General features: G+C 47.6%; 1 protein-coding gene across 1 annotated transcript in view; it reads left to right on the forward strand.

The window, feature by feature from the left end:
• LOC126109449 (C3 and PZP-like alpha-2-macroglobulin domain-containing protein 8) overlaps positions 1–14215 on the forward strand; it is a 968006-nt gene that overhangs the window by 804101 nt on the left and 149690 nt on the right. Inside the window, exon 18 of the mRNA XM_049914479.1 lies at positions 11931–12144. Within this exon, the coding sequence (XP_049770436.1) occupies positions 11931–12144 (214 nt within the window). The remainder of the gene's footprint in view (positions 1–11930; positions 12145–14215) is intronic.

Consider the following 14215-nt stretch of genomic DNA (forward strand, 5'->3'; position numbering starts at 1 on the left):
TTTGTCGCATAAACTGCAACAAATGAATGCAACAGTTTCACAGTCGCACAGTTTTCCCTATACTCTGTCAAAACATATTTTACTAATGTTTTGAAATTTTTCCATTTAGGTGTAGCGTCCCCATACTACGGCGCAGTTATCTCGCATCGGACGGACGGACGGACAGATGATAACTGTCTGAAAATAAAAAATTAAACTTTTTACTCGAGGGAAGACTTGAACTAAGGACCTCTCCTTCCGCAGCTGCTAACGCTAACCACGGGACCACGGCGCTCCTGACTTCACAATATCCTTGATGTCGCCTATCTTGCGCATGGACTACTCAGTTTCTATATTTTGCTTATTTTTTTCATAGTTCCGCACAACTTCTTCCTGTTTTCTCGATTGATCTGTGTTCAGTTTTTCAAGGCCTATCCACTGTGCCAACTTGTAACTAAATCTGAGGGGTGTGCGATGGGGAGATTCCCTTGTGAATAGTTACTGTAGAGTGGATTGTTATTTATGTTAAAATAAGCACTACATAGGTTTTCCTCTGGAGCAGAAAGCAATTTCTAAATCTTACACCAGCGCTAAGTACTAAGAGAAGTAGCATGTCTTTCCCCTTTAAGATAATACTAAAGTGCATAATGAAAGTAACTGGCTGGCTACAAAACTTAAAAACTGTATAACTGGTTCCTGAATGGCTTTAAGTGACGTTGCATCCCTTCTGAATCGTGCAATGTGAATGTGGAAAATAGTGGTGGTATAGGCTGGAAATCCTGGATTCAGTTTGCCCTCTGTACTCAGTGCTGAAGTGAAGTGATCCTTGTCTGGGTGCATATGCCTCACCTGCTAGCAGGTATTTACACTTCCGTCGTTGGCTCGTAAGTGTCGTCTAACTCAGCACTTTGCTTCTGCCACAGCAAGAATCTCACCTGCTAGTACTCACTCCGTCTTCAGGCCACGAGTGGCCTACCGGGACCATCCGACCGCCGTGTCGTCCTCAGTGGAGGATGCAGATGGGAAAGGTGTGGGGTCAGCACACCGCTTTCCCGGTCATAATGATGGTATTCTTGACCGAAGCCGCTACTATTCGGTCTAGTAGCTCCTCAATTGGCATCACAAGGCTGAGTGGACCCCGAAAAATGGCAACAGCGCATGGCGATCCCGATGGTCACCCATCCAAGTGCCGACCACGCTCGACAGCGCTTAACTTCGGCGATCTCACGGGAACCGATGTAACCACTGCGGCAAGGCCGTTGCCCTCGCCTGCTACTAGTAACAGATATTGTGTGTTCCATCCAGTAAGAATTTTGCCGTCAGATAAAACAAAGTCCTTCTCTCATGGATTTCGTTATTACTAATCAGAGGCGTTGTGATGTTGGGAGGAAGCCAGGAGACATCTCCCACTCCATGACACTATTCCAAGGCAGACCTATTGAAAGGCTTGCACATAGGAACACATGAGAAAACACACACTCTATAAGATAGAGCACTATGAACCAGTAGAAACGCTTGTATCAGGAATGTAACCCGAGCGTTCTATCCTAGTGTGATCTCTGAGGCAAACGGCGTTTCTCACGCTTCAGCGCCTCCGAAAACCCTACACCTGGCACGATTTTTATCTTTCTGAATGTTTTCTTCGAACAATGCTGTATTTTGGCAGATAGCTGTCAGGGTAAACTGGTTCCAGTGTGGGGGTTTCGGAACGTTTTTTTGCACATATACGAGGGGTATAAAAAGTCGGTATAACATCGCCGTGGGCGGAGCTTCTGTAGTACGCATTACTGCCGCTAGTCGTGTGTGGCGCAACTCATTGCCAGTTCAGTGCCGCCCGTGTTGTCGACCTGGCTTGTTCTGTTCATCTGCAGTGATTGTTTTTCCTAGCGCTGTTTTGCTGTTGGTTCGTTTTTTTATGGCGGCAAGATTAAGTGAACAAGGTGCAGCTGTGAAATGTTGTTTTCTACTCAGTAAAAATGCTGCAGAACCTGTTTTAGTGTTGAAAACAGCTTACCAAGATGACGCTATGGGAAAAATTCAAATGTACTAGTCCTTTGCTTTGTTTAAAAATGGCTACACGTCGATTGATGACAAACCTCGTTCCGGATGTCCATCAACTGCCCGAGTCGACGAAAATATTGAACAAATTTGAGAGCTTGTGCGCACAGACCGTCGAAAGACAACTGATCAACTGTCAGAGATTACTGGGTTGTCTTAGAGCTCGGTTCAGTGAATTTTAGCGGAAGACAGGTGGCAGGTTCTTCCACCATGACAATGCACCTGCACACACAGCCATCTCTGTTAGACAATCTTTGGCTAAAAATGGCACAGTTCCGCTGCCCCACGCACCTTACTCGCCTGACCTGGATCTGTATGTCTTTTTCTTATTTCCGCACATAAAAGCGGGCAGGAAAAGACACCGATCTGACAACATTGAAGAAGTCAATGAAAAATGAGGGGGGAGCTGTCAGCCATTTCTAAAGACGACTGCTAAAAACGTTTCTAACAGTGCAAGCACCGGTGGGACAAATGAAGAAATTGTAATGGAGAGTATTTTGAAGAGGATAAGGTTGTTTTGCAAACAGTTTGAAAATACGAGGCATGTTTTGACGTCCTGAGATATCTCAATAATTTTGTTTTTACATGAAATCCTGTACCTTAATCTACTTTTCTACACCATTTCCTTCAATATTGAGGCACCTGTCATAACGTTGTACCAGTTTTTGAATACCCTCCTCATAGAAGACTGCCGCCTGACTTGTTAACCACTGCATCACCACTGTTTTGCCTTCGTCATCGTCTTGAAGACGCTGACCGGCCAGGTGTTTCTTCAAGATGAAACATGGGAGGCCTACGTCACACCAGAATCAAAGCAACAGTCCATGGAATGGCGGCATTTAGATTCAGCCAGAAAAGTGAAGTTTAAGCAAACAATTTCTGCCCGGAAAATCACGTGTCCAGTTTTTTGGTACAGAAAAGGAGTATTGCTTGTGGAATTTCTGCCTCGTAATGAGACAATCAGTGCAGCGGCTTACTGTAAGACATTGCACAATCTGCGCCGTTCAATTCCGAACAAAATACGTGGCAAGTTCAGCAAGGGCATCGTTTTGCTGCAAGACAATGCCCGTCCGCATGTGGCGAATCAGACCGAAGATCTCATCACATCTTTTCGATGGGAAACTCTAGATCATCCTCCGTACAGCCCCGATCTTGCGCCCAGTGACTACCATCTGTTTCTGCACTTGAAGAAACACTTGGGCGGTCAGCGTCTTCAAGACGATGACGAAGTCAAAACAGTGGTTAACAAGTCAGGCGGCAGACTTCTAGGAGGAGGGTATTCAAAAACTGGTACAACTTTATGGCAGGTGCCTCAATATTGACGGAAATTATGTAGAAAAGTAGATTAAGGTACAGACTTTCATGTAAAAATAAAATTATTGAGATATCTTAGCACGTCTTTTTTTTAATTTCAAAACGGTGCTTACTTAAAAAACACGCTTCGTACATAGATTTTAAAAAATAATTCAGCTTTTTCTTGGGTATCTCTTCGTAATGTTGTTTCCTTATATGTTCCATAGATCACCTGAACGATTCTTTTATCTAAACGATCTGGAACGAGTCAGTTTACAGGGGATGTATTCATGGTTAGAGTTAATATTATTGAACACATTATTTATTTTTAATCCTACTGATGTAACTATGCTTTTTTTGTGATACACATGATGACGTAAATATTCGCAGAAACCAGTATCATATGGAAACTGAGACCGATACAGAAATTCTGAAATTAGGTGTGGATTCAGGGATCTATTATCTTACAGAAACACCGCTTTTTTATGAGTGCAATTTTCGCAGCATTTAGCCAAAAGCTTTTTTTTTTTTTTTTTTTTTTTGCCCTGTACACTAATCAACTCCTGTTGGGAGAAATAATGCTCCCATTATGAGGGTGTCTCTCGAAACGCTTTCTCAACGCATCCGTGAAACGCCTGGGATTTTTGGACGTTCATGGGCAACGTTTAACAGACGTGCTTAGCCCAGGCTCCACATGTCCAGATCATCGGGTTGGTTTCCGAAACGGCTTGTTGAGACGTGTGGACGATAGAAAAGGTTGAACGCTATGAGTTACAGGTTTTACTATTGTTCATTCATATATATTAGATACATGTAATAAAAATTACCCTGAGACCTTATGGAAGGGTACAAATGGTTCAAATGGCTCTGAGCACTATGGGACTTAACTTCTGAGGTCATCAGTCCCCTGGAACTTAGAACTACTTAAACGTAACTAACCTAAGGACATTACACACATCCATGCCCGAGGCAGGATTCGAACCTGCGACCGTATCGGTCGCGCGGTTCCACACTGTAGCGCCTAGAACCTCTCGGCCACCCCGGCTGGCCGGAAAGGTACATATGAGACCTTGGAACATGTGTCAGAACTCGTGACAACACGAAGTGGAAAAACTGCGCATCGGTCGAAGGCCATTCATCACGAAGGATGGTCGGTGTAGCGCGTGATAAATCAGCTGCGCCCCTGCCCCCCCCCCTCAAATCACCCTCCTAGGTGAGCGATCGTCCACCAGTGGCGCAGGGGGTGGACAGCGGTTAGCGGCGATGAGCGATGAGATGGCCCCCACTGTACGGCCTCAGGGGCGTGTCTTCCCCCTCCCTATTCCCGTCCCCCCCCCCCACTGTGCTGTCTGGGTTCTGGAACACTCTGGCCGATAATCACACCCAGTAGGGCAAAACTCCCATACAGGAATCAACCGGAATTTGCGATGCCAGAAGTCAACTTTAAGAAGTACCACAAAGGCAATGGCTGCTGTGACATCTTATCATAGTCTGTATTTAAGTTAAACATCTTTATACAGCCATTGGATGTCATTTTTCGTTGAATGTCGTATTTTTGAGAGAATGTTGTTTTTGACTTTGCTGTGTAGGACAAACAACATCCAATATCTTCTCTTCACGCCGATCGGTGAGGCCACGCGGTTAAAGGCGCTACAGTCTGGAACCGCGCAACCGCTACGGTCGCAGGTTCGAATCCTGCCTCGGGCATGGGTGTGTGTGATGTCCTTAGGTTAGTTAGGTTTAAGTGGTTCTAAGTTCTAGTGGACTGATGACCTCAGATGTTAAGTCCCATAGTGCTCAGACCCATTTGAACCATTTGAACTTTAAATTTTTATGTCCGATCACTATTTGTATGAAATGCTGAAAATCAAATTTTTGTTGTCCCTGTAAGCCGTCAGATAGGCAACATGCAATGCAACTGGTCTCGGTTCTGTGCCCTGGGATAGTGACTTGGTAACGTAGGTATGCAGAGACATGTGTGTAATGCATGTAATAGTAAACCTGCATTATTAGTGCAACTTACAGTTAATAGGGAGCATACTTTGTCTCCAATCTCGAATGGGAGAGTGCGGTGTGAGTACGCTGTTCAGCTTACCGACGCTGAACCTAGTGTCATATGGAAGCACAGCCCAAAAGCGCATTGGCACTTGGCAGCGAGACTTTCTCCTTGTGGTCTCCAGAAGTCAACAAGATAGTTTCCAGTGTTCTGCTGTAGTTCTTCCACTAAAAACTAAACTAAACTCTGCCTGAACAGCCCATGAAGGCCTAGCAGTACCGACCGGCCGCCGTGTCATCCTCAGACCACAAGCATCACTGGGTGCAGATATGGAGGGGCATGCGGTTAGCATACTGTTCTCCCAGCCGTATGTCAGTTTACGAGACCGGAGCCACTACTTCTCAATCAAGTAGCTCCTCAGTTTTCTTCACAAGGGCTGAGAGCACCCTGGTTCCCAGCAGCGCTCGGCAGACCAGATGATCACCCATCCAAGTGCCAGCCCAGCCCGACAATGATTCACTTCACTGATCTGACAGGGAACCGGGGTTACCATTACGGCACTTCTTCCACTGTGTGAGGGTTATTTGAGTATACCTGACCATTCAATTTTCCCAACAGGTGAAAATCGCAGAGAGAGAGATCCGTTGATCAAGTTGTCTAGGAGACTGCTCTGCCTCTGCCGATTGTCCTCCCCTCACCAAACATCTCTTAAACTCATTACAAGGTTATCAAGGCAGCGAGTTTGGTTGCTCTGTCTAGCTGGATGTATTCATATAGTCATTCATCTTCTGTGACCTGATCTACATATGGATCACACAGTTTCCGCACATACCAGTCAGCATTAATACTTTGCTGAAAGGACCGTGTTACAACGTGGAAGCCAGATAGTGTGCACCAAACACCAATCTTGAGATTATGCAACAGTTCTTTAAAGTACTGTTGAAGATCTTTTGTCGCCTAATGATGCATGATCGGTGAGTTCAGACACCCTGACAGCTTGAAACATGTCTCATCTGAATAGATAGAAAACTGAGGATCCAAAAGCCCTGATTCCACCTAACTGAGCAACCAACCGCTTAATCGCAATCACGGATTCCAGCATATTTCTGTGATGGTCAGTGCTCATGTTCATTACCCAGGGTCAGTTAGGCATCCGTTTTGCAAATATTTTCCTGTCCGCTTTCATTTTGCCCTCACTGTATAAATTTGACTTACAGTTCAAGAAACAGAGGAATTAATGACATTTCTCTGTCAGTCCATTATGGCCAGAGGACATCGGCTGGTACATACTTTTCAATTCAATAAACTTTACCAACAGCCGTATACTTTAGGTTATATTATTTTATTTCGGACGCAACCAGTTTCGGCAATTCATTTTACCATCTTCAGGCACCATACGCTTTATTCAAATCAACGATCTTATCGTGTAGCATATGACACACTTTCGTATGAATCAGTTGCACAACGGTTGGGATTCACGGTATCAAGTTTTATGGCGCTATACGATAAGCTGCGACTGCACGTACTACCCTAGCATGCCTCCCGTCAGACCCAAATTCTCAGATTATCCACATACTACTGACAATGTGGCCCTTCTCCAGTATCCTCATTACGCACAGCATTTTGCCGATTCCTGTGAGATTTCTCGGTGTGCATCTGCACTGAAGAGATCATTGGCCAGCCTTACCTCAAGTTATATATATACAGGGTGTTACAAAAAGGAATGGGCAAACTTTCAGGAAACATTCCTCACACACAAAGAAAGAAAATATGTTATGTGGACATGTGTCCGGAAACGCTTACTTTCCATGTTAGAGCTCATTTTATTACATCTCTTCAAATCACATTAATCATGGAATGGAAACACACAGCAACAGAAAGTACCAGCGTGACTTCAAACACTTTGTTACAGTTGATGTTGTTGTGGTCTTCAGTCCCGAGACTGGTTTGATGCAGCTCTCCATGCTACTCTATCCTGTGCAAGCTTCTTCATCTCCCAGTACCTACTGCAACCTACATCCTTCTGAATCTGCTTAGTGTATTCATCTCTTGTCTCCCCCTACGATTTTTACCCTCCACGCTGCCCTCCAATACTAAATTGGTGATCCCTTGATGCCTCAGAAGATGTTCTACCAACCGATCCCTTCTTCTGTTCAAGTTGTGCCACAAACTTCTCTTCTCCCCAATCCTATTCAATACTTCCTCATTAGTTATGTGACTCTTTGTTACACGAAATGTTCAAAATGTCCTCCGTTAGCGAGGATACATGCATCCACCCTCCGTCGCATGGAATCCCTGATGCGCTGATGCAGCCCTGGACAATGGCGTATTGTATCACAGCCGTCCACAATACGAGCACGAAGAGTCTCTACATTTGGTACCGGGGTTGCGTAGACAAGAGCTTTCAAATGCCCCCATTAATGAAAGTCAAGAGGGTTAAGGTCAGGAGAGCGTGGAGGCCACGGAATTGGTCCGCCTCTACCAATCCATCGGTCACCGAATCTGTTGTTGAGAAGCGTACGAACACTTCGACTGTAATGTGCAGGAGCTCCATCGTGCATGAACCACATGTTGTGTCGTACTTGTAAAGGCGCATGTTCTAGCAGCACAGGTAGAGTATCCCGTATGAAATGATGGCGGTGAATCGAGGAAGTACAGTACATACTGACGAAACTAAAATGAGCTCTAACATGGAAATTAAGCGTTTCCGGACACATGTCCACATAACATCTTTTCTTTATTTGTGCGTGAGGTATGTTTCCTGAAAGTTTGGCCGTACCTTTTTGTAACACCCTATATATATATATATATATATATATATATATATATATATATATATATATATATATATACACTCCTGGAAATGGAAAAAAGAACACATTGACACTGGTGTGTCAGACCCACCATACTTGCTCCGGACACTGCGAGAGGGCTGTACAAGCAATGATCACACGCACGGCACAGCGGACACACCAGGAACCGCGGTGTTGGCCGTCGAATGGCGCTAGCTGCGCAGCATTTGTGCACCACTGCCGTCAGTGTCAGCCAGTTTGCCGTGGCATACGGAGCTCCATCACAGTCTTTAACACTGGTAGCATGCCGCGACAGCGTGGACGTGAACCGTATGTGCAGTTGACGGACTTTGAGCGAGGGCGTATAGTGGGCATGCGGGAGGCCGGGTGGACGTACCGCCGAATTGCTCAACACGTGGGGCGTGAGGTCTCCACAGTACATCGATGTTGTCGCCAGTGGTCGGCGGAAGGTGCACGTGCCCGTCGACCTGGGACCGGACCGCAGCGACGCACGGATGCACGCCAAGACCGTAGGATCCTACGCAGTGCCGTACGGGACCGCACCGCCACTTCCCAGCAAATTAGGGACACTGTTGCTCCTGGGGTATCGGCGAGGACCATTCGCAACCGTCTCCATGAAGCTGGGCTACGGTCCCGCACACCGTTAGGCCGTCTTCCGCTCACGCCCCAACATCGTGCAGCCCGCCTCCAGTGGTGTCGCGACAGGCGTGAATGGAGGGACGAATGGAGACGTGTCGTCTTCAGCGATGAGAGTCGCTTCTGCCTTGGTGCCAATGATGGTCGTATGCGTGTTTGGCACCGTGCAGGTGAGCGCCACAATCAGGACTGCATACGACCGAGGCACACAGGGCCAACACCCGGCATCATGGTGTGGGGAGCGATCTCGTACACTGCCCGTACACCACTGGTGATCGTCGAGGGGACACTGAATAGTGCACGGTACATCCAAACCGTCATCGAACCCATCGTTCTACCATTCCTAGACCGGCAAGGGAACTCGCTGTTCCAACAGGACAATGCACGTCCGCATGTATCCCGTGCCACCCAACGTGCTCTAGAAGGTGTAAGTCAACTACCCTGGCCAGCAAGATCTCCGGATCTGTCCTCCCCCATTGAGCATGTTTGGGACTGGATGAAGCGTCGTCTCACGCGGTCTGCACGTCCAGCACGAACGCTGGTCCAACTGAGGCGGTGGAAATGGCATGGCAAGCCGTTCCACAGGACTACATCCAGCATCTCTACGATCGTCTCCATGGGAGAATAGCAGCCTGCATTGCTGCGAAAGGTGGATATACACTGTACTAGTGCCGACATTGTGCATGCTCTGTTGCCTGTGTCTATGTGCCTGTGGTTCTGTCAGTGTGATCATGTCATGTATCTGACCCCAGGAATGTGTCAATAAAGTTTCCCCTTCCTGGGACAATGAATTCACGGTGTTCTTATTTCAATTTCCAGGAGTGTATATATGACTTACAGGTAGGACAAGCAGAATGATACAGACCTGTACACTGTCCTTCATGGGCAATTGAAGTGTGCACATACATATTTCATATGAGAAGCACAGCAAATTACAATACACAAAAAATTACATAACATCAATGCTCCAAACAGGTGTGTGTTAAGTACACAGATGTTGCATAAAACGTAAGATAATTAAAATAAACAGTTATAGACAAATCATATACTGAGTTGAGACAATTAAAATGTACATATTTGGGTGTGAAATACACCTAGTCTGAGCAAGTGCAGAAAAAAAAGGAAAAGAAAAAAAACGAAAATTCAGTAAGTAAGAAACCTAAACATAAACAGCTATATCCAGTTCAGACAGCCAAGAAACTGCTGTCGGAGAAACGGAGTGCAGATCCATGATGCCACCTGGGAATGATCTGCCAGGGCACTCATTGAGACTATTGTCCATCGTCTGATTTGGCGCTCCACAACTGCACTCTTGTGAACTTTCCATGCCCCACACATGTGTATTTTGTAGGAATGGAGCATTTTTACATTTCAAATTCTTTACTTGTTTTGAATGTGTTTACAAAATGTGCTGCACAATGGAAAGTGTCTGCTAAACTCTTTTCATTCAAAATGTTTTCAGAAGTTTTTTCTTTGTGTAACATTATTTCTAACTGTTGCTGTAGACGAAGTTTTGTTACTATGGCTTTTCTGTGTGGAGTACACTTAGGCTGTTGTGGATGTCACATTATATTTCTATAAGAGAAGGTAAAGGACTTGGACTAGCAGCTGAAGTTCAGCAAAAGTAAATCAGGGGTAAACGGAATGTAGTTGAGCTACACTCCTGGAAATTGAAATAAGAACACCGTGAATTCATTGTCCCAGGAAGGGGAAACTTTATTGACACATTCCTGTGGTCAGATACATCACATGATCACACTGACAGAACCACAGGCACATAGACACAGGCAACAGAGCCTGCACAATGTCGGCACTAGTACAGTGTATATCCACCTTTCGCAGCAATGCAGGCTGCTATTCTCCCACGGAGACGATCGTAGAGATGCTGGATGTAGTCCTGTGGAACGGCTTGCCATGCCATTTCCACCGCCTCAGTTGGACCAGCGTTCGTGCTGGACGTGCAGACCGCGTGAGACGACGCTTCATCCAGTCCCAAACATGCTCAATGGGGGACAGATCCGGAGATCTTGCTGGCCAGGGTAGTTGACTTACACCTTCTAGAGCACGTTGGGTGGCACGGGATACATGCGGACGTGCATTGTCCTGTTGGAACAGCAAGTTCCCTTGCCGGTCTAGAAATGGTAGAACGATGGGTTCGATGACGGTTTGGATGTACCGTGCACTATTCAGTGTCCCCTCGACGATCACCTGTGGTGTACGGCCAGTGTACGAGATCGCTCCCCACACCATGATGCCGGGTGTTGGCCCTGTGTGCCTCGGTCGTATGCAGTCCTGATTGTGGCGCTCACCTGCACGGCGCCAAACACGCATACGACCATCATTGGCACGAAGGCAGAAGCGACTCTCATCGCTGAAGACGACACGTCTCCATTCGTCCCTCCATTCACGCCTGTCGCGACACCACTGGAGGCGGGCTGCACGATGTTGGGGCGTGAGCGGAAGACGGCCTAACGGTGTGCGGGACCGTAGCCCAGCTTCATGGAGACGGTTGCGAATGGTCCTCGCCGATACCCCAGGAGCAACAGTGTCCCTAATTTGCTGGGAAGTGGCGGTGCGGTCCTCTACGGCACTGCGTAGGATCCTACGGTCTTGGCGTGCATCCGTGCGTCGCTGCGGTCCGGTCCCAGGTCGACGGGCACGTGCACCTTCCGCCGACCACTGGCGACAACATCGATGTACTGTGGAGACCTCACGCCCCACGTGTTGAGCAATTCGGCGGTACGTCCACCCGGCCTCCCGCATGCCCACTATACGCCCTCGCTCAAAGTCCGTCAACTGCACATACGGTTCACGTCCACGCTGTCGCGGCATGCTGCCAGTGTTAAAGACTGCGATGGAGCTCCGTATGCCACGGCAAACTGGCTGACACTGACGGCGGCGGTGCACAAATGCTGCGCAGCTAGCGCCATTCGACGGCCAACACCGCGGTTCCTGGTGTGTCCGCTGTGCCGTGCGTGTGATCATTGCTTGTACAGCCCTCTCGCAGTGTCCGGAGCAAGTATGGTGGGTCTGACACACCGGTGTCAATGTGTTCTTTTTTCCATTTCCAGGAGTGTAGATTAGGGGATACTGACCGACACAAAACAGGAGGCGAGCGCCCTGCAGAGCTGACATTGGCCGGTGTTTCTGTACAGCCTACGGCGTGCGGTTGGCGAGTGCGCAGACGCCCGGCCTGGTGACTGGGGAGTTCCGGACGCTGTGGCTGAGCTGGGAGCGCGGCCTGCTCTCGCTGGGCCGGGGTTCGCACCTCCACCAGGGCCCGCTGCTCAGCTGGCGCGCGCCCACGGACAGCCTGGCTATCTCGCACATCGGACTCTCCGCACCGTGGGGAACTCCAGCAGAGTTCAGGTCAGTGCGAAGCACCACACCAGTCCACACGTGGGTGCCCCACACCTACAAGGACCACATACCAACACCAACACCTTCAGCATTAACCACCACTACCAACATAAATCCCGTCCGCAGCTCGTGGTCTACTGGCTAGCGTTTCTGCCCCTGGATCATGGGGTCCCGGGTTCGATTCCCGGCCGGCCGGTGTTGCCTGGTCAAACGTTGTTGTGATGACTCGTGTATAGAGGAGAAATGCGTACCATCACGTTTCAGACTTTGATAAAGGTCGGATTGTAGCCTATCGCGATTGCGGTTTATCGTATCGCGACATTGCTACTCGCGTTGGTCGAGATCCAATGACTGTTAGCAGAATATGGAATCGGTGGGTTCAGGAGTGTAATACGGAACGCCGTGCTGGATCACAACGGCCTCGTATCACTAGCAGTCGAGATGACAGGCATCTTATCCGCATGGCTGTAACGGATCGTGCAGCCACGTCTCGATCCCTGATTCAACAGATGGGGACGTTTGCAAGACAACAACCATCTGCACGAACGGTCTGACGACGTTTGCAGCAGCATGGACTATCAACTCAAGGGCCACGGATGCAGTTACCTTTGACAATGAACCACAGACAGGAGCGCCTGCGATGGTGTAGTCAACAGTACTCAACGACGAACCTGGGTACACGAATGGCAAAACGTCATTTTTTTCGGATGAATCCAGTTTCTGTTAACAGCACCATGATGGTCGCATCCGTGTTTGGCGACATCGCGGTGAACGCACATTGGAAGCGTGTATTCGTCATCGCCAAACTAGCGTATCACCCGGCGGGATGGTATGGGGTGCCATTGATTAAACGTCTCTTGTCACCTCTTGTTCACATTGACGGCACTTTGAACAGTGGACGTTACATTTCAGATGTGTTGGGACCCGTGGCTCTACCCTTCATTCGATCCCTGCGAAACCCTACATTTCAACAGGGTAATGCACGACCGCATGTTGCAGGTTCTGTACGGGCCTTTCTGGATACAGAAAATGTTCGACTGCTGCCCTGGCCAGCACATTCTCCAGATCTCTCGCCAACTGAAAACGTCTGGTCAATGGTGGCCGAGCAACTGGCTCGTCACAATACGCCAGTCGCTACTCTTGATGAACTGTGGTATTGTGGGGACTGGGTGTTTGTGTTGTCCTCATCTTTTCATCATCATCATCATCATCATCATCACCATCGTATGTGACAGTGGCTAGATTGGACTGTGTAAAAAAAATTGGACTGTTCAAATGTTCAAATATGTGTGAAATCTTATGGGACTTAACTGCTAAGGTCATCAGTCCCTAAGCTTACGCACTATTTAACCTAAATTATCCTAAGGAAAAACACACACACCCACGCCCTTAGGGAGGACTCGAACCTCCGCCGGGACCAGGCGCACAGTCCATGACTGCGGCGCCCTAGACCGCTCGGCTAATCCCGCGCGGCAATTGAACTGTGTAAACATGAAATTCTCAATGGAAACAGAGAACAATAAAACTTGTGTTAACGTGCCACAGCAATGCGTCTGCTACGTGCATGACGTCGTCGCTGGCGGCGCAGTGTACTTGTGTATCGCAGTTTGAGGGCGATTGATATTGACTTGGCTGGGCAGTTTAATAAACAGCAATTGATTGGAGGTCCAAATGTTTTTCGTGGACTCCATCTTAACTTTACCTGTGATGTACAAGCAGTGTTTAGAGGTAGTACCTGGTTGACATTTGCTGTTGTGTGGGGCAATCATGCAGATAATGGTGGCCTTGAATCATTTCCAGATGCTAACATTTTGGCTTGGAAGACATGGAGTATAGCTGAGACTACAGGACTCTTGGCTAAACAGTCTTATGGTACTCTTGTTCCAAGCATGCCATTTGTTTTGACTACGAGAAGGAAGAAGAAATTAAATGCAGATGAGTACCTCTTTGTATGGGCCAAAGTTGGCAATGGCAATTGTAAAATAAAGATCAACGGCGATTGTATGATTTACTATAGACAATAAAGAGTGTTCTGTCCTTTCCTTATCTCTATTCCTTATCTCCTTCCCCTTTTTTATTA

This window comes from Schistocerca cancellata, chromosome 12 (genome assembly GCF_023864275.1).
Source record: "Schistocerca cancellata isolate TAMUIC-IGC-003103 chromosome 12, iqSchCanc2.1, whole genome shotgun sequence".
Taxonomy (NCBI): Eukaryota; Metazoa; Arthropoda; class Insecta; order Orthoptera; family Acrididae; genus Schistocerca; species Schistocerca cancellata.